General features: G+C 38.1%; 1 protein-coding gene across 2 annotated transcripts in view; it reads left to right on the top strand.

Annotated features, from left to right (window-relative positions):
- Positions 1 to 16,579, top strand: part of slc38a4 (solute carrier family 38 member 4) — a 38,244-nt gene extending 21,665 nt beyond the window's left edge. For both annotated transcript variants that reach the window (XM_030150890.1, XM_030150891.1), the window contains exons 6-16: positions 526 to 618; positions 1,596 to 1,677; positions 1,756 to 1,838; positions 2,469 to 2,527; positions 3,399 to 3,653; positions 4,500 to 4,579; positions 5,967 to 6,067; positions 6,197 to 6,321; positions 12,113 to 12,257; positions 12,630 to 12,727; positions 12,858 to 16,579. In XM_030150890.1, the coding sequence (XP_030006750.1) occupies positions 526 to 618; positions 1,596 to 1,677; positions 1,756 to 1,838; positions 2,469 to 2,527; positions 3,399 to 3,653; positions 4,500 to 4,579; positions 5,967 to 6,067; positions 6,197 to 6,321; positions 12,113 to 12,257; positions 12,630 to 12,727; positions 12,858 to 12,962 (1,226 nt within the window). In that variant the 3' untranslated portion in view covers positions 12,963 to 16,579. The remainder of the gene's footprint in view (positions 1 to 525; positions 619 to 1,595; positions 1,678 to 1,755; positions 1,839 to 2,468; positions 2,528 to 3,398; positions 3,654 to 4,499; positions 4,580 to 5,966; positions 6,068 to 6,196; positions 6,322 to 12,112; positions 12,258 to 12,629; positions 12,728 to 12,857) is intronic.
- The last annotated feature ends 7,606 nt before the right edge of the window (positions 16,580 to 24,185 follow it).

The following is a 24,185-nucleotide window of genomic DNA, read 5'->3' on the forward strand; positions in this document are numbered from 1 at the left end:
CAGCATTTCCTGAAATTTTCATCCAAATCCGTCCATACCTTTTTTAGTTATCTTGCACATGGACAGACAGACAGACGAACATCGGGAGGGGCACTGATCTGCCTTGGTGGAGGTCTGCGCTCTCCGAGTGCTTCTAGTTTTAGATAAAACTTTTGTGTTCTCTTTGAATTTCTAAACTTTTTGCTATTATGAAACATCATTTTAGATGTTTATAGCATAATTCAAAGTACATCATTGTGATAAACAGTGAAAAATAAGTAATCATGAGTATATATATTCCTGTAGATATGTATTTTACCCCAGCAATAAGGTGCTGTTATGGAAAAATTTGAAAATGACCCTGAAAAGTGCTTAAATTTGACCGTGAAAAATGTGAACAAACCCTGAATAAGTAACACGATAAACATAGGTTATAAATGAGTAAAGACTGCTGTACAGAAACCTATTGTAGGAATACCAGTGGTAATAGTATTAAAAACCCATGATGCTTTTTCTGTTAGCATATCTAATTGTGTGCTCTGACAGGATCCCTCATCTATGAAAAACTGGGAGAAAGAGCATTCGGTTGGCCTGGGAAGATGGCAGCTTTTGGGTCAATAATTATGCAGAACATTGGAGGTAGGTTCAAATCTGATGTTATGTTATGTGATACATGAAAAACTAAGGTGGCCTGCAACCCCCAGAAAAAGAACGAATACCTTTTCCATGTGGATTTTGTCCCTCTAGTGGACACTCAGGGACTGTACCCAACTATAATGTCTGCAAATATCCTCCTGAGACCTAGTGACACGATTGTCCTCTGTAGGAGACAAGAGTTTCACAGCTTTACTTAGAAAAAAAATCATGTCCACTGCAAAGGACATTCCATAAAAAAAATAAACTCAAAATAAAAATTGTCTCTGAAAAACTGTTGCATCATGCTTTTCCAATCAAGACAATGATTTAATGTAAAAAATCCAAAACATTTACTTCCCTCAGTGTCAGGAGGATATATGTGCATGTAATAAACTCAGAGTCAAAATGTTCTCACAGTAAAAAATGTAATATAAATAATAATCAGGATACAGAAGCAGATATAATGATGGACAGGAGGAAATTGAATTTTCTATCAGTGTAAGAAAAAATAAAAAATAAAAACAAGCAAAGCAAAATAATCAAGCAACCATGAGTCAGTCAGACTAAGATATTGTAGAACCTGATGGCAGTGATGAAGGATCTTCTGTAAATCTTTTCTATTATTTAATTAGAGGATGATTTTTAGTGTTGAGTGAAAATTGTAAAAAAAAAAAAAAATGTTATTTGAAATTTTAAGAGTTTTTATAGTCAGAACATAGTATAAGAAATTTAAAGGTACTACACAAAACAATTCTGATTAAATATTTGTTCAGTATCAAAATAAGTAACACAGCACAATATTGAAATACTTTGTGAACTTTTTGACAGCTGTTGCCATACTTAAAATAGAAATCCAAATTGTATGTATGTATATTATGTTCTGTTAAATGGACGCATAAATTACTAAATAAATTTTTTAAATTACAATGTAAACGACATATTTTCCTCCAATTTCTGTCTTTTCTTCTTCTGTTCTGTAGCCATGTCCAGCTACCTCTTTATTGTGAAGTATGAGTTACCTGAAGTTATTCGAGCTTTCTTGGGTTTGGAGGAAAACTCTGGGTGAGTGTTTCTGTTTTTACTGATGAATAAAGCACAGTACAGTATTGTGTGTATTTCTAACCTACGCTGTGTTTACAGTGAATGGTACATGAATGGAAACTACCTGGTGGTGTTTGTGTCAATCGGAGTTATCCTACCTTTGTCTCTCCTTAAAAATCTGGGTAAGGAACAACTTTCTGTGTGTAAATTCCTTCTAAAATCATGACATTTTCATAAGCAATAATTCAGATGCTTAACTCTGACTGGTGAGATGTGGGATCCATGTCACGTTTGTCATCTGTAGCCAAATACTTCAGTTCATTTATGTTCCAGCAGCTGTTTATAGTCAGTGGAACCGACCAGAAGTAATGAAACACAAGTTGAGGTCTTAGTCAGCTCTGGCCATTAGGACGTACCAGTAACGTAACACTGGTATCAGAGCTGCCGTGCAGGTGTAATTTATAGAAACAGCCTATTCCAAGATGTCCACACAATTATGTAATTAAGAAAATTAAACGAATACAACCACAATGATGATTTTGCCGTTGACTTGACTGTCATCTGCGTTTTATCTGCATATTAATAGCTCAGCAACTGAATTCAGAATTTCCGTTCTTATTTTATTCTTATTTTTGGATATCAGGATATTTTGGGATAGGGGTAACATCCTCTCTAGGTTGTGACCCATATCCCAGAATAGACATCAAATGAAGTAGCAGCAATGACAGTGGCTTTGCAGTCGTTACTGTGTGCTTCTTGTTTACATTTTCTCATATTTCAGTTTTTTATCCCTGGTATGTTTTGTGCTTCAGGTTACCTGGGCTACACCAGTGGTTTTTCTCTGTCCTGCATGGTGTTCTTCCTGGGTGTGGTGAGTTGAGTTATGAGCTGTTAGAGACAAAAATGTGAGATCTACAGGCTGCGTAAGGGTGGCTTAACACATGCACACAAAACACATGCAATAAGATGTCTTACTACGAACACTAGTTACATAAACGGTTTGTTAACAAGCTAATGAGCTTACAGATGAACGTGGCATTTGACCTCAGCCACCCCCTCATAATGACCTCAACTCTGACCCATGAGGTCTATCACATTACCTAAACAATCTGTTTAAGATCCGCTATTTAAAGAGACAAAGGCACATAGTAAAGTCTTATAAGAAAATGTCTGATACGGCAACTGCAGTATTAAAGACAAATATAAGACGACTTATTCATTGTCTCCAAGGTCATGAAAACATGGATAAATCATTGACTTCTGAATGTAATTTTCCAGGCCTGGAAACATGAGCTTTACATTTAGGGAAGCAAAAAACTTTAAGTTAAAATCTTCTATTTTAGATCAAAATGGGTATTGAATTTTTGCTAGCCCTGATACAAAATCGATTGTAAATCCAGATTTTAGAGCTTAAAATTCACAGAACAAGAGAGCAAGGATGTCGGGAAACTGTTAAGGAAACTGCAGATTAGTTTTAAGTAAAACAATGCATTTCTGCATAATTCTGGATCTATTTTTTTCTACCATTTTTACAAACTAGCTCAATAGTTGTAGTATGTGACATGAAAACAAAAAGTAGAGACTGAAAAAGGTTGTTATGTAGTTTTCATAAACTAAAATACACTTCTGTTCAAGTGTTCAAAGGTTGTGCATAATTGTGAAAACTATATTATTGGGTCTTGAAAAGTCATAGATAGGTTCTGAAATGCTGACCCCTGCTCACTGTGTGATGTTACTTCCAGATGATCTACAAGAAGACCCAGCTGCCCTGCCCTCTTCCTTTCTTTTTCCACCACTCGACCAACCTCAGCATGAACGGTTCGGACATGCATGCGTTACACATGTACAACAACACGGGGCAGACGGATTTCTCTCGGGCTGATGTTTCCCCGGTCCTGGGCAGCCACGACGCTCATCACTCTTCAGGTGTCCACTTTGAGCCCCACCCCGATGATGAGGAGATGTGCACGCCAAAATACTTTGTGTTCAACTCTCAGGTATGATGGTGTCAGTTGCAAAAGAACATTTAGATAAAGCATTAACAGGAAATGTGTGATGGACTTGTGGGTTAAAATGTAGACAGAAGACACCCACAAGAGTGGAAAACTTTACAAAGGAGAATGTGAAAGTGTGTAGCTACTGGGTGAGAAGACAAGAGAATACATCTTACTCCAGACAAACCTGACAGAAGGAATGTATTTGCCAGGACATGTTTTGTAAAGGTGGGTCTTTTAGGGTGTGTTTTGGCATTTGCAGTACTTTAGGTGTCTTTACCCATATGTGTTTGACCTGGATGAAAAGCAGGATATGAACATGATTGATGGTTTTGGTTTTGCCATTGCAACACAAGCTTACTTGATCAACATGCCAAGCCAGTTTTAATTTGCAAAATGTTCAAAATACCCGTTTATCCATGGTAAGAACTCTGCTCAGAAAACTGCTGTTTACCGCTGACCAGATGCACCAGGGAATCTGGAAGAACGATGGGCGTTGTTGCAATAATTTAGGAGGAAATAGTCATTTCATCTTCTCTGACCAAATTACTGTTTTTCTACCTGTCTTGTGCTATTTTGGACTCTTAATCACAGGCCTCTTGCAGGTAATGGGATTGTAGAAAAGTCCCACTGTGGAAGTATGATGGAGTTCAAAACTGGAAGCTTTTTTTGTCATTGTTAGTTTGCAGTGTTTAGGTCTTAAAATGCTGATGGAAGGCTGCTGGTGCTTTAGTTCCTTTTTCATTTCATTGACTGACGTTAATTATAAGGCTCAGGTATGCTTCATTTTGATATAAGTACCGTGCTTGACTTTTATGGTTGACATAAATGTTTTGTCCTTCTTTTCAGACTGCTTACACTATTCCCATCCTGGCATTTGCTTTTGTTTGCCATCCGGAGGTTCTGCCGATCTACAGTGAGCTCAAAGAGTAAGTCACACCCAGCAGTGAAACACAGGCATTAACTCTGAAAACACCATGTACAGGCTCATTTCACAACTGAAAACCCTGCTGCTTAGTGGTGCTGAGGCATGAAAAGTGCTTTGTTTTTGTTGGAATTTCAATTTATTTGGACAGAAACAGGTACGTACATGTGCTAATGCTAATGCTAATGCTAGGATGGGAAAAATGCAGACCACATTTCCATATGGACATACCGATAATGAAGTTAGTTAGTTAGTTAGTTAGTTAGATAGATAGATAGATAGATAGATAGATAGATAGATAGATAGATAGATAGATAGATAGATAGATAGATAGATAGATAGATAGATAGATAGATAGATAGATAGATAGATAGATAGATAGATAGATAGATAGATAGACAGACAGACAGACAGACAGACAGACAGACAGACAGACAGATTATTATTATTTATTGATATTCATATAAAATAATAATTGCTATATAGAGATAATAAGGAATGGAGATTGGGGGTAGGAGTATATAAATAACTATTTCTTCCTACTCCTTTCTGAACATTTTTAATTTCATTTATTTTATTTTTTATTATATTTCCTTTTTTTCTTTTGTTTACTTATTAACCTTCCATGTATCATTACTGATATTTTGTTGGTTGATTTTGTTTTGATTTCACTGTGTACATGTTTGAAATAAAGATTTCAATCGATAGATAGATAGATAGATAGATAGATAGATAGATAGATAGATAGATAGATAGATAGATAGATAGATAGATAGATAGATAGATAGATAGATAGATAGATAGATAGATAGATAGATAAAGAAACAAACAAACCAACGAACCAACCATGTGAGGTGTATCATCTTGTTTATAAAGGAAGACTAAAGAATAAACTAACAAAAGACAAGGAAACAAAGTCAAACAAAAATATGTACATTAATAACAATCAGTAAATTATCAGTAAACAGAAGTAGAACTGATCAGCAATTATATCCGTAAGAAATGTAAACAAGTTCATCAATAACAAGAACACGCCACCTTTATGGAAGAATCAATGCGTGTTTAAATATACCAATCAATGAGATGGATCTAATGTTGGCAAGTAAGTTGTTCAGCTCCACTGCAGCTTCGAACATAAAAACATTGTTCTCTTAATTCCAGGAACAGTAAGAGTAGTGCAGAATCCTAGCCTCATAATGAAACGCAATGCACCATACATGAATGCTATTAGATGTACAAGAAGTGTCGGATGTTGTGTCACAGTGTTGTATCAACCTCTGCAGACACGTACTACTCATGCAGCTTGTGCAACGGCATGTTTTGGCTTAAAACTCTGTGTTTAAATTTCAGTCACGTCACTAAATGTTTGAATGCTTGTGTTTTTTCTGCAGTCGCAGCAGGAAAAAGATGCAAAACGTTTCCAACTTGTCCATCTTGGCTATGCTCATCATGTACATGCTGTCAGCGCTGTTTGGCTACCTCACATTTTATGGTAAGACTTAAGACGCGCCACAGTCCGTTTCGATCAGAGGCATACGATCTCTGCTTTTACACAGCTTCTCTCTCTGCATGTTGATAGAGCGACGCATTCATTCCTGTGTTTTTCCTCCTCTTACCGCAGAAAATGTGGAGGCAGAGCTGCTCCACACCTTCACCAAGGTTTATAAGTTTGACACGATGTTGCTGCTGGTGCGTTTGGCTGTTCTCACCGCCGTCACCCTGACTGTCCCCATCGTTCTCTTCCCAGTAAGTACATCATACGTGAGCACACTGCGTCGCTTTAGACATTTTCAAACCAGATATTTAAGTTTGGACAGCATAAATTACTAACCCCTGGTGCTTTTGCAACTGTGGTAGTTCCTCCTGAGCTTCATTTAAATGATGAAATTAAATGTACGTCACAGCACACAAAAGCACTTTCTTCACATAAGCACAAACATGCACCACCCTTGTAATTATAAATACGTGGGTCCTACTTGTAAGACCTTTTTCCATTCATTGAGTTAAACATTACTGCCACTCAGCCTCATTCCCTTTACAGAATGTTTTTGTGTTTTGCTGCTGACTATGTCTTTTTTGTCATTTTCTGGATGCAGCTTTTTTCCTGGCCATTTTCTAAAAGAACACGCTGTTCATTTGACGCTTTGCTTGTGTCGTCAGCTCAAATCCCAGAGCGCACAGGCAGAGGTTGTAAACTGCCACACCTTTTAATCACGTACTTTTAGGCTCCAACATTTCGCCGTCCCTTAACTTTTTTGTTTTTGGCTTTCCTGCTTTCACAGTGACAGGGTCGCAGGTCAGCCTTCTTGTAATGTTTGTTACTGAAACCTGTCCCAGTAACATACATTCACACATATGTATACACACACTCTTCCTCCTTCCTTTCCCATATATGGTCAAGAGCTAAATTTAGCCTGGCTCTTATCTGACATGAGGAAAACAAAAAAAGCTGCTGGTCAGAGAAAGTGTCATGTTTGATTTTAGCTCTTATGTCCGCACACACAAACACTGACTTCCACAGATTTATGTGGTTTTATGTGAAGTAGCGTTTTGTGTTTTTGTTGTTTTTGTTTTTTTGTAGATAGACCAGGCTGCCACTAGGGGGCAGCAGATTTATTGACACTGACTGAAAGAAAGTGCTGTGTAGAATGATGCAGCAGTGCTTTTATGCCAATGTAATACACCACTAGAACCAGTACACACTCAGTGGTATAAACTACACACTTATTTATACCATCATAGTGAATAACACCACCCTGTGTTACTGAATTAGCTGACAATGTTCCAGTTCTTCTTTATATCCCTGTCACGCACACATACAAACACTATCCCCACCCCACCACACCCCACCCGCCCCCCTCTCCCCTCCCCTCCCCTCCTTCACTGCTGTTTTTTCTGTCGATGGGAATGTGCGAGAGAATCCCCCTCGCTGCAGTGGAAGTTTACAGACACAGAGTGGACAATGGAAAAACCCTCACCCTGACTGCTACCTTCAGGGAGATAAAGAGGCGGTGCCAGTACGATGGAGGGGGGTGGGGGCTGCCTGGCGGGCAGGGGGCAGTGAGACAGCAACACAGGCTTCTTTTCTTCTGTTAAAAGTGCACTGTTTAAGATTTAAGGGGATGTATTAGTAGAGGTAGAATATAATATTCATGATCAAGAATAATAGTTGTTTTGAAAGCTGCTTATATCTGCAGAGGGAGCCAGAGAGAGGTCCTTTAAGGTCTTCATCATAGGTTCTCCTGCCTGCAGAGAAGAGGAGGAGGCATTCAGTTGGCTCTAATCTGCAACCTCCCTGCTAGATGTGACTGAATACAACACAATGCATGTTTAAATGTGATGTATTAATGACAGAAACTAGTACTCTATCTGTTTCTAGATCTGATTTTGAAAGAAAAACTTCAAAGATTCACTATTTTGTGGATCGGGAATTAGTATTGCTCAATCGTACTCTTGAGATTCAGCAATGTTTTGTTGTCCTCTGTAAGGGACAACAGTTTCACAGCTTTACCTAAAAAAGGGCTGTCCACTGCAAAGGACATTCCATAAAAACAAATAAAAATGTATCTATAAAAAGAAGTGTTATGCTGTTCCCAGTCAAGACAATTATTTAGTGTCTGCTGTAATGCTTTTAATGTTTTATGTAAAGCACTTTGAATTGTCTTGTACATGAAATGTGCTATATAAATAAACCTGCCTTGCCTTGCCTTGCCTAAAGAAGCCAAAACTTCGGCCCACTGATATTATCGGCCCGATACTGGCATAAAGATGTAATATCGGTGAATATTGTTATCGTTTTTTTTGCCTATCATTAAAACCGATAAAATAATGCCTTGATTTTACCGGCATTTACCGACGCGTAAATGAAGTGTTGTTTGTAGCTGAAAGAAATGTGCAGTTTTCAAAATTGTACAGTAGAGTTGCCACACTGTAATAGACTCATGGAGGGAGGGAGAGGAAATAAATAAATATGGCATTTTTTCCACATGTTAAGTTGAAGTATGTATTCTTTGCACAGACAGTGTTTACATTTTGAAAGCCTTGTTGCATTTGAGAATGCATCCAATGGGGCATCACAATAAAATTAGGCATGATGTGTTAATTCCATGACTGGAGATATGTGATGTTACCTAAAATTAGTTTAATATCCCACATATATTGGCAGCAGTATCGGTAGATATCGGAAATTAAGCGTTGGACAATATCGGCATATCGGTTTTTGGCAAAAAATGCCAATATCGGACATCCCTAGTTATAACATTTAGCAAAAGCCTGAAGACACTTAAGTATAAAATTTGATGTTTCTGTCATTATGTAGTACACAGGTTTGAAAACCAGTGTTTCCTGGCTCCAAAATGATCATCTGATTTAGTACTAAGTGTTTTATATAAAATGAGAAGGGCAGATCTGTCAAATGGTGAGAAAGTGAGAGGGCAGAGGATTTAGATTACTGAGAAGGTAAAAAAAAATTTGATAAGGACAGTGTAACACAAGCCTGTAATGTGATGCACTGGTGCAACTTTGGGGATGTGTAGCATAGTGAAAAGAACAAGATCGGATCAGAGCCACGCTTACAGGCTCAACACAGTTGGTGCTGGCAACAAAAACCACATGTTCTTTCACCAGACGGACCTTTTGAGAAATGTCAAGTTGATTCCTTTAGTGGTGTTGTGTCTAAAATAGTGACTGTGACCTGTATGTACATGCCAGGATGCCTGTGCAAAGGTGTGAGTCATAGCCGGTTTTCTACAAGTTAGTGTTTGGAGATAAGCTGTGGTTGACAGTAATGGAAATGAAGATGGCTGACTTTGCTGATGTTGTTGATACTAAAGTGGATTCAACTGGGTTCCTTCATTAGTTTCACATTGAAATTAGCTTTTTCTTTTTTTTTTTTTTTTTCAACTTAAACCAGACGTAACTCACACAGGTTCATTCAATCACAGGTCGCTCAGTATGAAATTTGAATTTACTTGCTTAAACCCAGTTTAATTATCTGATCAGCACTAAATTAAACCAGGTAGTTGTAACATGGCCAAGGGAGGTATCAGATCAGAAGAATTACTCCGTTGCGACGCCAACTTTCCATTTGACATTTGAGAATCTGGCCTTGAATCCTCCTGACCTTCATTTTGAGGAGAAATGCTGCCGACCTTCAACTAGAGATTAACATTAGCTTTGTCTGTGACTGTCCTCGGCTCTAGTGAGGAGGTAAGAGCAGCAAGAATGTGTGTGTGGAGACATATGTTTAGACGTGAAAAGTGTGTGTGGGTGTGCAGTCACGTGAAGAATAGATGCTAACAGAGGCCAGATCACACAGGGCTTTGCTAGGATCCAGTACATAATGAAGAGGCTTTATATGGAGTCAAACATGCCCCAGTTCTCAGGGTCTGGCTGGAGACTGAGAGTATGGGAGAACGAGCTGATTATCTGCATCAATATCACCTTATTCCAAACTCTTCTATTAAGAGAATCAATGACTGTCTTCACTGCATCATAAGTTTTTATTTCACTTGAATTGGTTTATATATTGTAATTCAGTTTTTTATCCAGAATGACTTTTTATCCATCATATAAATTCATAAATATGAGCTTATCTATGCTTAATAGCAGCTTTTTCAAGTCCATGTGCACTGTATATGGATTGACTTAAAGCTGCGACTGCAGTTTGGACAGAAATAATATTTCTTTGGTAGTTGGTCATTGGTGGTGATAACATGCAGAGAACCTGTGTCACCACTAGAGAGCTCATGTCCACTTTTAAAGCATCATGTCTAGAGTCTGTGTGGGTTTGTTATGGTTTCAGTAAAGTTCCATCTAGCAGCTGCATAGACTTTCACTTCACACTCAGAATCAGAATTACAGTGTGGGATTTTCAAAAGAAATGGCTTCATGCAGAAATGATAGTTTCACCTACTTCACCTGTTGTATTTGTAGTCAGTAAATGTAACTCTCAGGCTGCTCAGAGAAGTTACAGTTCTTGTTTGGGTTATAACACTTCAGTTTCCAGGTTTTCTGCGTGTATGTGCTGTTTTTAGCCCAATCTTCTGCAACTTGAACAAAGTTTGCAGAACTAGATCCCAGATAAGGCTGTACACCTCTGACTGGCTGCACCCAGAACAGGCCAGGCCAAACCGGCTGATTTTAACTAGTTTCTCAACTGCTTGTGTATGTATGTTTGTCTGTGGGCCTCTGACAGGAGTAAAAAGTGTGCAAATATCACATGGTGAACTCCAAAGGCTCTGCGCCAGGTAGCAGCTGGGTGCCGAATAGTTTGGAGCCTTGGAGAGAAATGTCCTACCCAGGCGCTAGTTTTCCGAGCTGGCCTAATTATGCAACAGCTGGTGGGAGGAGGAGGGAGAAGGCCAAGGTGTACAATTTTAGGAGAGATGCTCTTAAATTATTGTCACGATCTCTTAAAAGATGCTAACTCGGGCCAAAGTGGTGATGCTTTTTTGGCAGTGGATAGTGCGGCGCAACCATCACCTGGGTGCCCCCTCACAGTCACGATGGAGGTCATTTAGTTCAATCTGACAGTGCAGAAAATCCACTTAATGTGATTTTTTTCCCCCCACTGATCCATGCTAAATGGATATAAATCTTCTTCTTAAGTCAGACTTAAAAGGAGGCATGTGATACTGTACCAGTAGTGACTCCTAAAGACAACTTTCTTTTCGTGTAAACTACTTTCCTTGCATGTTTTATTTGATTCTTCTGTTTAAAGTTGTAGTTGAGTGTTGTGATAGTGACTGTCTTTCACCTGACTGAGAGTGAAACATGCTGCTCGCATATGTAAAGTAAGTTAAAGAGGAACGAAGATGAGCAGGCAGGAAAAAACAGTCAACTACAAGTGACAATAGCAGCCTCGTGTACAGCCACACCTCCCCCCTGCAGGCGAGCCGCCTTCCTCTTACTACTGGCTGATGCAATACCATGGTTCCATTGCACTGTGGGAGTTAATCCCCAGCATTTGAATGAGCACCATAAGCGCCTCCCCCTTTCACCTTTCCCCTTGTGGCCGGCAGCGAACAGTGCCTCAGGTTTCACCTGATACCTGCGACCTTTCACCCACTCAGGGCTCAGCAGCACTAGGCATCTTAACTGGGATCTGAGCGGTCCTGGTTCTCAGTGCTTTGTCACACACACACACACACACACACACACACACACACACACACACACACACACACACAAAACCCTCATAGTACTTGACACACTTCAGCCTGTGGCCAAATGAGAGTCGGTCTTGGGAACAGACACTGTTGTTGTTGGTAATGAGCTGTTTAGTGACAGACAGACACATGTTATTACACTTCAGTGTAAACAGAATACAATGCTGGAATTTAATGCAACATTGCTTTTATTTTATTAAACTAAACTCAAAGCTCCTCAGTGATAAAGTAACAATAATTTTAATTTGTTTTTTATGGTTTCCATCAGTCCCTAGACCTCTCACTAAAAGTTTGTTATATTTGAATCAGTCTGATTTGTCAGATCAAGTCAATGATTTGTAAATAATGCAATCATCTTCCTTCTCCAGATTCGCTCTTCTATCACTAATCTGCTGTTCAGCGGCCGAGATTTCAGCTGGACTCGTCACCTGTTGATCGCCGCTGCCATCCTGGCTTTCAACAACATGTTGGTGATCTTCGTCCCCACCATCAGAGACATCTTCGGCTTTATCGGTACATTCTAACTGTGAATCTTATGACATATGTAAAGTGATGTATCTTAACATGGCAGGGTTTGGTTTATAATGCTACCAGATGTGGTTTGCAAAGAAGCAAAAATTGCAAAATGAAGAATTTGGAGAGATATGAATTAACGAAAAAGGGAGGGCGAGAGATTAGCATGTTTAGTTCAGAGGTGAAGTAGAGTATTTGGAAGAACAGAAGCTTAAAGTGTTGGGTCGTGTCAGCTGTACAGTCGCGTGAGCCATTTGTGCCAACTGGATCTTAACTCTCATGTTCTCACAGCCAGTGTGACCTTAAACACCATGTCCAGATCAGGAGAAACCACTGACTGACTGAATCATGTTCTCCTTGTTTGTACTTCAGGATCATCTGCAGCCACAATGCTCATCTTCATCCTACCTGCTGCCTTTTACCTCCGCCTGGTCAAGTCGCTGCCGTTGCGCTCCCCGCAGAAGATCGGGGTGAGTGCAACAGAAACGCACGCAATCAAAGTTTTTCTCACTGTATCAGTTTTCTGGAGGGGCAGATCCCCCCGCTGTGCATCATCACACATTCAACCACATTTAACCCCTTCCTGCCATCTCCCTTCAGGCGGCCGTATTCCTGGTCATGGGGATCGTCTTCATGATCGGCAGCTTGTCACTCATCGTCCTCGACTGGATTCACAACCCCCCAGGCAGTGGCAGTGGTCACTAAGCAGCCCCCCTCCTCATCAAATGAAAGAGTGCAGCAAACCCCCAATACGCCACATCTCTTCTTCCACTGATGTGTGCCTCAGCTAGTCCGACATCTGAGAAAACCGTTTCATCAGATCACAAACATCAATCACGCAAACCCATATATCAACACAGGTGCTGCATCCATCGGATTAAGACAATGTTGGCTTTTCTGCCCAGAGCACATCAGTGGAGGAGGACTTTTTTAGCTTGGTTTGTATTGTTTTGTTTTTTCTTTGTCGCTGTAAAGTTCAGGATGTGACTCAACCAGAAAGAGAGAATCGAAACCTAGAGAGGGGGACAGTACTCTGCTGTATGTACCACCAAGACAGCCTGAAATCATCAACAGCATCACCCCCTTTGTTACTTTCACTTATGAAATGACAGAACAAACACATGTTGTGTTTGTTGTCACTTGAAGCGCAGATGTGTGAACTGTGATGCCTAGGGTCGGATAGACAATGCAAGTCCCTCAGTTCTCTGTGCACTTGAAGACATTTGGAGGTGGAGTGTGTTGTCATCCATCAAAAAAAAAGCACTTGGAGCATTACGTTCCGCTTTGTGTTTATAGCAAACACACAAAAAAAACATACACAAACTTGCACATGATAACAAATGGTTCGTAGCTGTTTTTCAAGCAGCACCCCTCGAAACATTCAATCAAGCAGTCAGCTTTCCTCTAATGCTTAGTAATTTAATCAGTTGCATATATTTTTTTTTTTCATTTAAGTTGCTGCTCTGCTACATGATAACAATCAAAGTGTTGCCAAAGTCTGCATCCGCTCACAGTTTCAGTCAATGTAATTGATTCTAGATGTCGTCATTCACATGGATCTGCCTGACCATCTGGACTGTGCACACAAAGATGCTGTCAGTATTACTGTCACAGAAGGATCTGAACATTCAAGGTATGAATGTACATTAAATTTTCTAGTGTTGTGCATAATATCGAACATGGCCTTTAATGGCTCTGTGTTATTTGGAGTTACAGTGTATGCACCAGCAGGAGCAATTTATCACAGACTTCATTTTGTCCCAGAGAGATAGTGATTTATTTTTTATAAATAATTGGCAAAAGCAAAAAATAAATAAGTTTCCATAAAATTAAACCAGACAACTATCAACATTTTCTTTTAAATAGGAGTTATTAATTTAGAGTAGACTGTCTGTCCTGATAATGTATATTTGAGATATCAACACTCACTTTGTGCCATTCATCCTCTTGAATTAACCATTAAAAACTAATGTTTACAGACATAAGATTATGTAACTTCAGCTCAGATATTCAACATCAGTGAGGACTGTGAAACAGAAGATTTGAGGTTTGTCATCTCAGATGTACGTCTTAATGGGAAATACGCAGCAAACGGTTGGTTAGCTTAGTTCATGTGAAATTTAAAGCATCAAAAGTATTAATTACAGTATGTAAGTGCCTGTCAAAACATGTCTTTTTAAAATTGACATTTTTATATGCAAACAGACAAAATAATCAGAGGCTAAGCTAATCCTCCGCTGATGCTATTATATCATATAGACCAGGACGTTCTAGCAGTCTACTTAGACAAAGCCAAATAACGTGTTTCTCAAAATACAGTTACTCTCATAAAGGATGGGAACAAGTAGAAGATTCATACTAAAAATATCACACAGGTTCAAACAGAGGCCTTGATTCACATGAACAGGATGTGACCCATTTCCTTAAGAGTGACGGTAGAAGTCAGCCACAGGGTGTAATTACTCTCGAAATATTAGGAACTCATACTGAATTTCAATGAAGATATGAGGGAAATATGTTGATTATGTAACAACTCCTATAAATGAAAAGTAAGTTGGGTTTCATGCTTGAAAACAAACACATGAAGGGATATATTTGTGATGTTTTGTCAGATGGATCCTTAGCTTATTATTATTATGTTAGCTAATTTGATTATAGTATCTAAATAAAAAAAAACACAACTGAAATAACAAAACTTTCTATGCTTTTTATCCACATGATGAATAACACATAATATCAGCCCTCCTTCTTCTCTGAGATTATTTCTTTTATATTGTGCCTTTTTTCCCTTTTGAATTGGCTTGATACTGATGTCTTCGCTAACATCACTGACAGCATCAGACCCAGATTAGTGTCATTTCACCTCCTCTCTAATGCCGCTACATGCCATGAACACATCCAGCCAAAGTGGACAACATTTATAGATCCTTTGTGGATCTATGTACATGAAACAAATAGATATTTCAAATGAAATAGTGTATTATGTGCATGTTTTTGGATTCAAACTTGGTCTTTTTGGACAATTGTACATGCTCTGTAAATAATCTTTATTTTATGGTACACTGACAGTCATTGTCTGTTAGTGGGTTGTTGGGGGATTCTGCCTTACAAGTCTTCGGCAATCCATTGTTTGTTTTAGTATATATATAAATATATATATATATAACGTGTATTAGATTTTTTTTTTTTTCTTGCTGTATGACAGTAGTGTTTTTCTTTTATTTTAAGCTTGTATATTTGTAGAAAATCTTTTCTCTATATATCCATTTTCATGTTTTGCAGTTGTCCTTGTGCAGCCTATTTTAAAACATGCTTTTCTCTGAATCAGATGTTCCGTAGCTTCTCGGCTCCTGTTGACCAAAACTAATTTGGAATCAAAGCCGCAAGTGAGCAGTCTTGATTTCTTGCAATTATGTTGTTAATACTTAAAGAAACACAATAGAATCAACTGTATTTCCTAACCACACTACAAGGAAGGTTCTCATAGAGTGAAAATGGCATAACATATGCTATTGTATGACGTATATATGCCATGATAGCAACCAGGAACTTTTCATATTTATCAGCTCTGAAGCTCTACCAGCACCATCTTACAGTACATGCCTTACCGAGACTTAAATGTATATTCACTGCTGTCACTGAAACACCTTTTAAAGCTAATTTTTCTTGAGGTTTTATTTCCATGACATTACTTGAACTGAAGCTGAAGCAGCTTCATGACAGAAGGGTCTGCACGGCTCATTCAATTCTCACTATGAATGTTTCTCTCAGATTGGCTCTCTCACATTGGCTGAATTCATTGATGAATGTTTGGCTCCAGCCTCATGCTATCTGTGTCCTGCTCATTGGCAGTCCATGTAAGAGACTGTCTCCTCCTAAAAGTGGATCTCATCATATTAAATGGATAATCTGCCACAGAGCAGAACACTCTAACCCCTTTTAGCATCTCAGGTATTCAGTCTGGAAGACGTCTCACTTTTAGATCCTTCACATCTCCTCATCTCTGTTGCATGATTGAGCCAAGCTGTACAGTGCTGTCATATCTATGTGCTGGCTGAGATGAGCGGTCTGGTGGTCTAGCAAGAGTGTTCCCCAGCTAATGTTGACAGTGTTTAGAAAGTAGTTGTACAGAACCACCTGCCTTATTTTTCTATGGACCCTCAGCCGTGGAGAAGCACTGGCTCATTGTTTCTGCTGTTCACAGCGTCTCTGTTTCCTGTGGATCAGGCTGAACATTCAGATTTGTAATTTTACCCAAACAAAGGGGATGTTTTTTGTATCAGTGAAGCTGTTTCGTTTTGATGAACAATAAAAATGTGAAAGGAAAAGCAGGTGTTGGTTGTCTTTATTTTCAAGGCCATGTACTAATCGCGGAAAATTTGTATTTGTCTTGAAAGTTTATCTTATCAGTTTGGCCAGTTATAAATGGCCCTGTATTAAACCAGTGTGAAAAACCTAAAGCTTACATAACACAATTTTTTGCCTCAGGATGTAACATCCAAAGCCATATTTCTGACATAACGTTCAGATGATATTAGTCCTCTGGAAATATAATAGTACGTTTTCGTCTCGTCTGGCTAACATCCACTGCTGACATGTAACACCAGCTTGTAATGTTCCCAGACGGTCAAACGAAGGCCTGCAAACAGGGGTGACATAACCTATCTATTTTGTTCCAAATGCAAACTCAGTCTGAGATGAGATGAGGCAGATGTAGCTGTGTGTGACACTTATGGACTGTAGAATTTGTGCATGCATTCCTTGGATGAAAGAAATATTTTAGTGGTACATTATCAAGTTGAATTCATACAAAAAATAGGCTTTTTATTTCCAAAGTGTGAACAGCTCAAACACACATGATTAGTTCAAATACTCCTTTACAGTAACAACAGTATTAGAGCTGCCAATACCTTTACCTTTCATATAAGCTTACCCCTTTATTGGGCAAGTGAGTATTTTTGGTAATTTCTGCACATATTACAAGACAGTGGCAGCAACAGTTCCAGTGAGGGCAGTGAGTCAACAATCTCAGGTCCAATGTGGTCTACAGGGTCTGTAAGGTCCACCTCTGCATGCACCTGCTTTGTTAGGTACTATGAAGTAATGGTACTAATGCAAGGAATGATGTTCAAAGGGATAATGTGGATGTGGACAGGGGTCTGGATCAGCACTTATGTTGGTCTAATGTTACAAAAGTGATGTTCTAATAATGTTCTAAAACACATGTTCCTTTCACCTTACATGTGTTTTTCTTATATTTTTTATACACACTTCTTGGATTTTTTTTTTTTTGCCACTTATGGGTAAGGAACCAAATATGGTAACTTCATTAACCTTGATTTTCTACATAACAATTAAAAAATCTGAAAATTTTCACAAAAGTAATAAAGTCTTGTTATGTCCTCCAAAAACACACTAAGGTTGAAATTTTGAATTTCAAAGTATTTCTATGAGTGAAATATAAAGGGTTAAAAGCCCATGCAAATGTCATGTTTCAATTCCAAGCACAAAATAATTAGGATGTTGTGTCATGTAAATAAAAACAGAATGCTATGATTTGAAAATCTCATAAACCCTATTTATTCACAACAGTACATAGAAAAAGTATCAAATGTTTAATGTGACAAAATTTACCATTTTAGGGAAAAAATAAGGTCATTTTGCTTTTGATGAAAAGTTGGGGTGGAAAAGTAAGTGATACTAAAATAAACAGCTGGACAAACATTTTGCCACTTGATAAGTTAATATGCAACAGGTCAGTGACATGACTGGTGAAGAGTCCCACACAGGTAAAGATGGGCAGAGGTTCACTAATCTGTGAAAAACTCTGTGAAAAGTGTAAATAAATATCTCCATACCAACTACACTACCCAACAGGATTAAAAGATTCACAGAATTTGGAGAAAAGGAACAAGACTGAAAATCAGTACTGGAATGTGTGTGATCTACAGACCCTCAAGTGACACTGCATTAAAACCTGCAGTGAACATGATCCAGAAGTGCTGCTCTGATCTCTGGGCCAAAGCTCATTTAAAATGGACTGAGTTCAACTGTTCTGTGATCAGATGAATTAGACTAAAGAGGAGAGGGACCATCCAGTGAGTTATCAGCATTCAGTTGAAAAGTCTGTATCTCTGATGGTATGGGGGTGCATTAGTGTCTGTGGAATGGACAACCTGCACATCTGGAAAGACACCATTGATGCTATGAGTCATGTTCAGGTTTTAGAGAATCATACCGACACATCCAAGTGACGTCTTCTTCAGGGAAAGTCTTGTATATTTCAGTGAGACGATAATAAAACATATCATAACATTGCTTTGTAGTAGAGGAGTCCAGACTTATCACCAGATAAAAATATTTGGTGCATCATGGATAAAAAAAGAAATATATCAAAGACCCAGAGCTGTTGAGCTGATAGAATCCTACTAGTGTGTTGACCTGCGGGGATCCACGGGTTCAAGATGTGGTAGTTTTTATGCTATTGTGTATTCGTGCATGCTGTACCACAATCGTCCAGCAGTCACCGCCAAAGCATTCTTGCCACAGTAACGTGATTGTAAGGCTACTGTATTCCAAAATTACTAATATCTCCCAAAATACTGGTCCTATCAACTTGACATTTTCACTACTGTCTTCCTCGACTAAAAATACATAAATATTCCAAACTGCAGTAGTCAGCTCTTTCCAGATTTAGTGCGAATCCCTGGACACACACACACACACACACACACACACACACACAGAGGCCACTTGGCTTTTATAATACAGTGATCAGAAAAGAATGAAACAACATTCCTCTCTCAAAACTCCAGCAACTGGTCTCCTCAGTTCCAGGAGGTTTGTACTGTTCTGTTTGGACTGTTCTTAAAAGAAGAGGACTGTTACACTTTGACGCTTTTATTTTTCATAACACAGTAAAATGGGTGTATGAAATCTGCAGGTCACTGCATTATCTTTTTACCTACATTTAATTCAGTGCCCCATTTTTCTATATTAGGGTTGCATACCTTTAAGTGACTAAAAAAAACCTAATATTATAATATTAAGGGTGCATGGTTGTACTATAATGCATGAAAAAATTTCAATTTTTGAAGGTAATGAAAAGTAAGTCTCACAACTATAGTTACTCCAACTCATTTTCTTCACACACACACACACACACACACACACACACACACACACACACACACACACACACACACACACACACAAGTGTCATCAGTATTAAATTGCATCTGTTATGAGTCCTGCAATTTCAGTGATTAAAATTAGGTCAAGACTGCAGTCAGCACCTCATGTTGGACTCATGGGCCTATGAGTTGTGTCCAACTGGAAATGTATGATTTATACTGGAGCTGGGTGTATTTCTGTGAACATGTTACATCACAGAACAGATCTGATGACAGACCTCCAACGCTACTGGTTTCACAGGAGCAGTGAGGGTTTACTAGTCCATGGGTGATAGAGACACTTCTAAATATTGGTGGTTGAAGGGTTAGAATGTAGAGAATGTGGTGAACTGACATGTTTGGATGAGGATACAGGTCACATTTCACTGCAAAGTTTGAATGTAAATCTTGTTAAATAACAGCTGTGAGTTTTGACCCCAGGATGACAATCTGCTGTGGAGTCAGTGATGCCCAGGTTCAGGACACGTTCAACAATCTGCCTCCTGTTGCAGGTTGACTTTAACCCCTTCTAGAATATTGCCAAAAATATTCCACTGTTTTTGAAATCAGATGATGTTCAACACTCTTTGTGAATGTACATGTGATACCTGGTTATCTGCACAGGGAAAATGACTGAACATTTTTTCCAGAGTTAAAAGTATTTTCCTCAAAAACAGTACATTTGGCTCCATATTGAGTTTGGAGAGCTCTACCCAAAGAGTAACTTTTATTCTTTTTAGAGAGGGACCAAACGTTAGTAAATTTTCTTCAATTGGAGTAAATTTCCTGTGATCCCTGACATTCATGGATCCATTTCAACAGCCTGTTTCAGTCATGGTGTTATTAATTACATAACATTCTACTGATTTTTAGATCCTCCTTATTTTGTTTTTGACTTGACTGAAGGAACTCATCAATAGTAGCATCAGTAAAATAATCTACATACCCGAGACAGGAAACTGTTTAACTACTACTATGCCAATTATGCCTAATGTCACTAATTTGCGCCATAGCTACTGTATTGTATGTGCATATTCAAATTAACAATCTCCACTTAATTTAGCAACCGCTTCACAGAAACAACCCAATAAAACTTTTTTTCACATATAATTATAAATAAATGTAGGTAGCAAGAGGTCAACTAATCTGTTTAAAAAAAAAAAAAAAAGTCAAATGATAATAAATATCACTTTTCTTTTTTTTTTTTTTTTGCATCCACAGTTGCATTAACTTTTCACCAACATCTTGTATTGATGAGAGTCAGACCACTGTGTAAAGTTGCCTCCATCACATCCCAAAGATTCTCAATGGGGTTCAGGTCTGGACTCTGTGGTGGACAGTCCATGTGTGTGAATGATGTCTCACGCTCCTTGCATCACTCTTTAGTCTGACGATTCCTGGCATCGTCTGATCTTCCAGCTATGGAAAACTGATGGTTGTTAAATCAATGAGAGACTCCTCACTGCATCAGTCAGGGTTTTAGCGAAGCATATTCATCACTGCACTAATCTTCCAGTGCAAGGCTACAACCTATTTGCTGAGTTAAACCTGGGTGTCATCTTTTTGTTCTTTGGCCAGGCTGTGTATAGACTGATAGTTGGACATGCTCTATTCATCAAAGATCCCACACTTGGATGTAATTTCATCTAGTTTGCCGTTTAGTTTAAGCTATATTCTGCTACTGCGTAAAGTAGACATATTGGAGTTCAACCAAGGACACAGAATGTTCAGCCCAAGTCTGACTCACGGTAATTAAAGTGCATTAGTTGAGGTCAATGTCAAAAATAAAATTGCATTCATTGGATTTTTTGCCTCTGTCCAAATGAACCTTAACCCAAAACCTCCTCATGAAAACTATCCAGATCTGCCCACTTGTGAATTTCAATAAAGGCAAGGCTTTTACAACGCACCTTTCCTCTTGCACTCTTTTCTTCTTCTTCTGCTTAAATTTTTCATGACGCTGGAGGTCTGTTCCTTTTTCTCATCTTCTCTCTTTACTAAATTCCTCCTTCTCTCCCTCCGTTTCCCTTTTCTCGTCCTGCCACTCACCGGTTCACCCACTCTGCTTCTACCCACACCTCATTCTGATTTTTCCCTTCATCTTCCTTTTATGAGGATTAACTGTTCCACTCTGTACAGTGGGGTGAATTCCTGGAATACAGTCAGCGTTAATAACCTACTATCTGTGTGGGAAAAAGCCTCGGCAGCACAAATCTGCAGAGATTGGAAGTCAGACTAGCTGTAGAGGACTAGTATATGTACTGTATAAATATATAGATGGTAATCTAAATTAACCCATAAAGACCCAAACAGACACTTGCAACCAAAATCATCTACTGATCTGAAATGTTTAACAACTTCTGAACCATTAAACCTATTAACACGTTGAAATAATTGGTGTAAAATGCAGTTTATTCATCTTTTCATGGTCATCAGATATGACCCATTTGGACGTTCAGAGGCTCCATAGTGAACGTGGAAACACTGTCATCTTCTATAATGTTGATTCACCAGTAAAATCCATGGAGTTGGATCAGTTACAGTGGATGGAGATGCTTATTTTTACCCCACCCCCCAAGGGGAGGGAAGGGGTATTGTTTTTGGTTCAGTTTGTTTGTTTGTTTGCTAACACTCCAGCAGCAAAACTATTAGTTGAATTTATACCATGGGAAAAGTAGGTCAAAGTTTCAATTTGTTAGGAATGTGTTAAAATCTTTTTTTCCCCCATTTACTTATAATGGGCAAAATTTCACATTTGTAACAGCAAAGCTATCAGCTGAATTCATACCAAATTGATTTTATAAATTGTCAGTGACCCAGAATGGATCTCATTACATTTTGGGAAAAGTAGGTCAAAGTTCAATTGTTTTAAAATTAATTTTTAAAATCTTCCCATTTACTTATAATGGGTGAAATATGTGCAGGGGGCAGGTTTTGTTGTGCCTGGCACCACTTATTAGATTCTGTTATTGATGTCTTTGCTGTAAAATCCACTTTTTTTTTAGCTTTCTCTGTCTTTGATATAATACCACCCAACTTTAAACTGAGCTTTTATGAACATCTACATGATCAGTAAATTAAATATAGGAAAATGCCTGATTTTCATTAAAAAAAAAAAACAACACAAAATACAAAGCATAGTATTATAATAAATGGTGATTAATCACTTAAGAGAAGTTAAATGTAGAGAAAGATTTATTTGGGAAGTGCCACAACAGTAGTACTGGGTCTTTATGGGTTAAAAACACACCCAATATTCTTAGATACTGGTTGGACAAAATGGTTGGAGTCTACATTGTGTTACTGAAATAGTTTGGAGACTTTGAGACCTTGCTAGTGAGACCTTATACCAGTGGCCATGGTCCTCTCTGTGGAGTCAGTGATATCATGACATCAGTCCCGACAGTGGATCATTATGGGATCTGCCAAAGGACCAGAGGCTACTCAGGATGGTCAGAAAGGATGAGATTGTGGGATAAATGGGTCAGAAATGAATCAGTTAATAAAATATTTAGTCATGAGTTTATTTTTGACAGAAATTGAGAAGAAAATGTTTTCATTAAATCCTATTCACTCAATATAATATATAAAAGTTCCCTTTAGAAGAAAATGACTCACTTTTAAGGCTACAACAAACAACTACACATCTATTTAATCTGCACATTATTTTATTTTATTTTCATTTTCATGTTTTTTTTTTATTAATCAGTAAATTGCTTAGTCTGAGCAATGTCACAAACTTGTGAAAAAGTGTTTCCTAAGGGCCCAAATAATGTCTGCAAATGTTTCATTTGATCTAAATACATTCAGTTTACTGAAAGTAATGAGGAGAGAAACCAGAAAATATTCAGACGTTTTTTTTCTTACATAAAATTACAAAATATTAATAAAAAAATAAATAGAATAATTATTGTGAAAATGGTTGTTTATTAATTTAGTTGCAAATTACTGATCAATTAATTAATTAATCATCCTATGTAAACCAGTGAAACTAAGTGAAGATTCTGTAAAGTGGTTGAGGAGGTTCAACAGCAGGACTTCAGGTGACAAGTTCAAATGTTACTGTCATTCAACAGATTATAGATTAACTGTTATTTACCCATGTACATGTAATGTAGTGATGCTGAGATCAACTTTACTCCTTTTGGTTAAACAAGACCAAGAATTGGTTGACTAATTAGCCAACATGGAAACTGTTGTGCACCATAGTCCAGTGAAAAGTAAAGCATCCACATCCATTAACCCATAAAGACCCAGTGGCAGTTCCCAGATGAAATTTTCTCTCTATTTAACCTTTCTTAAGGGATTTATCACCATTTATTATAATACAGTCCTCTGTAGTTTACTTTGTTGACTGTGAATCATGCATTTTCCTATATTTAATTTCCTATATTTACTTACCTATATTTCCTATATCATACTGTACGGTGTCCTTGAGTACCAAGAAAGGCGCCTATAAATAAAATGTATTATTATTATTATATTTGATTTAGATGTTCATGAACACTCAGAGTTAATTCAAAGGTAATTATATCAAAATAGAAAAAGCTGAAGAAAATGTGAGTTTTGCAGCAAAGATATAATAAACTGAACATAAACCCAGTGTGTCCATCCACTGTCATTGATCCAACTCCATGGATTTTACTGATGAATCAATGTTGTAGAAGATGACAGTGTTTCCATGGTAACTACAGAGCTATGAACATCCAAATGGGTCATATCTGATGACCGTGAAAAGATGAATAACTGTATTTTA

This window comes from Sphaeramia orbicularis, chromosome 12 (genome assembly GCF_902148855.1).
Source record: "Sphaeramia orbicularis chromosome 12, fSphaOr1.1, whole genome shotgun sequence".
NCBI lineage: Eukaryota > Metazoa > Chordata > Actinopteri > Kurtiformes > Apogonidae > Sphaeramia > Sphaeramia orbicularis.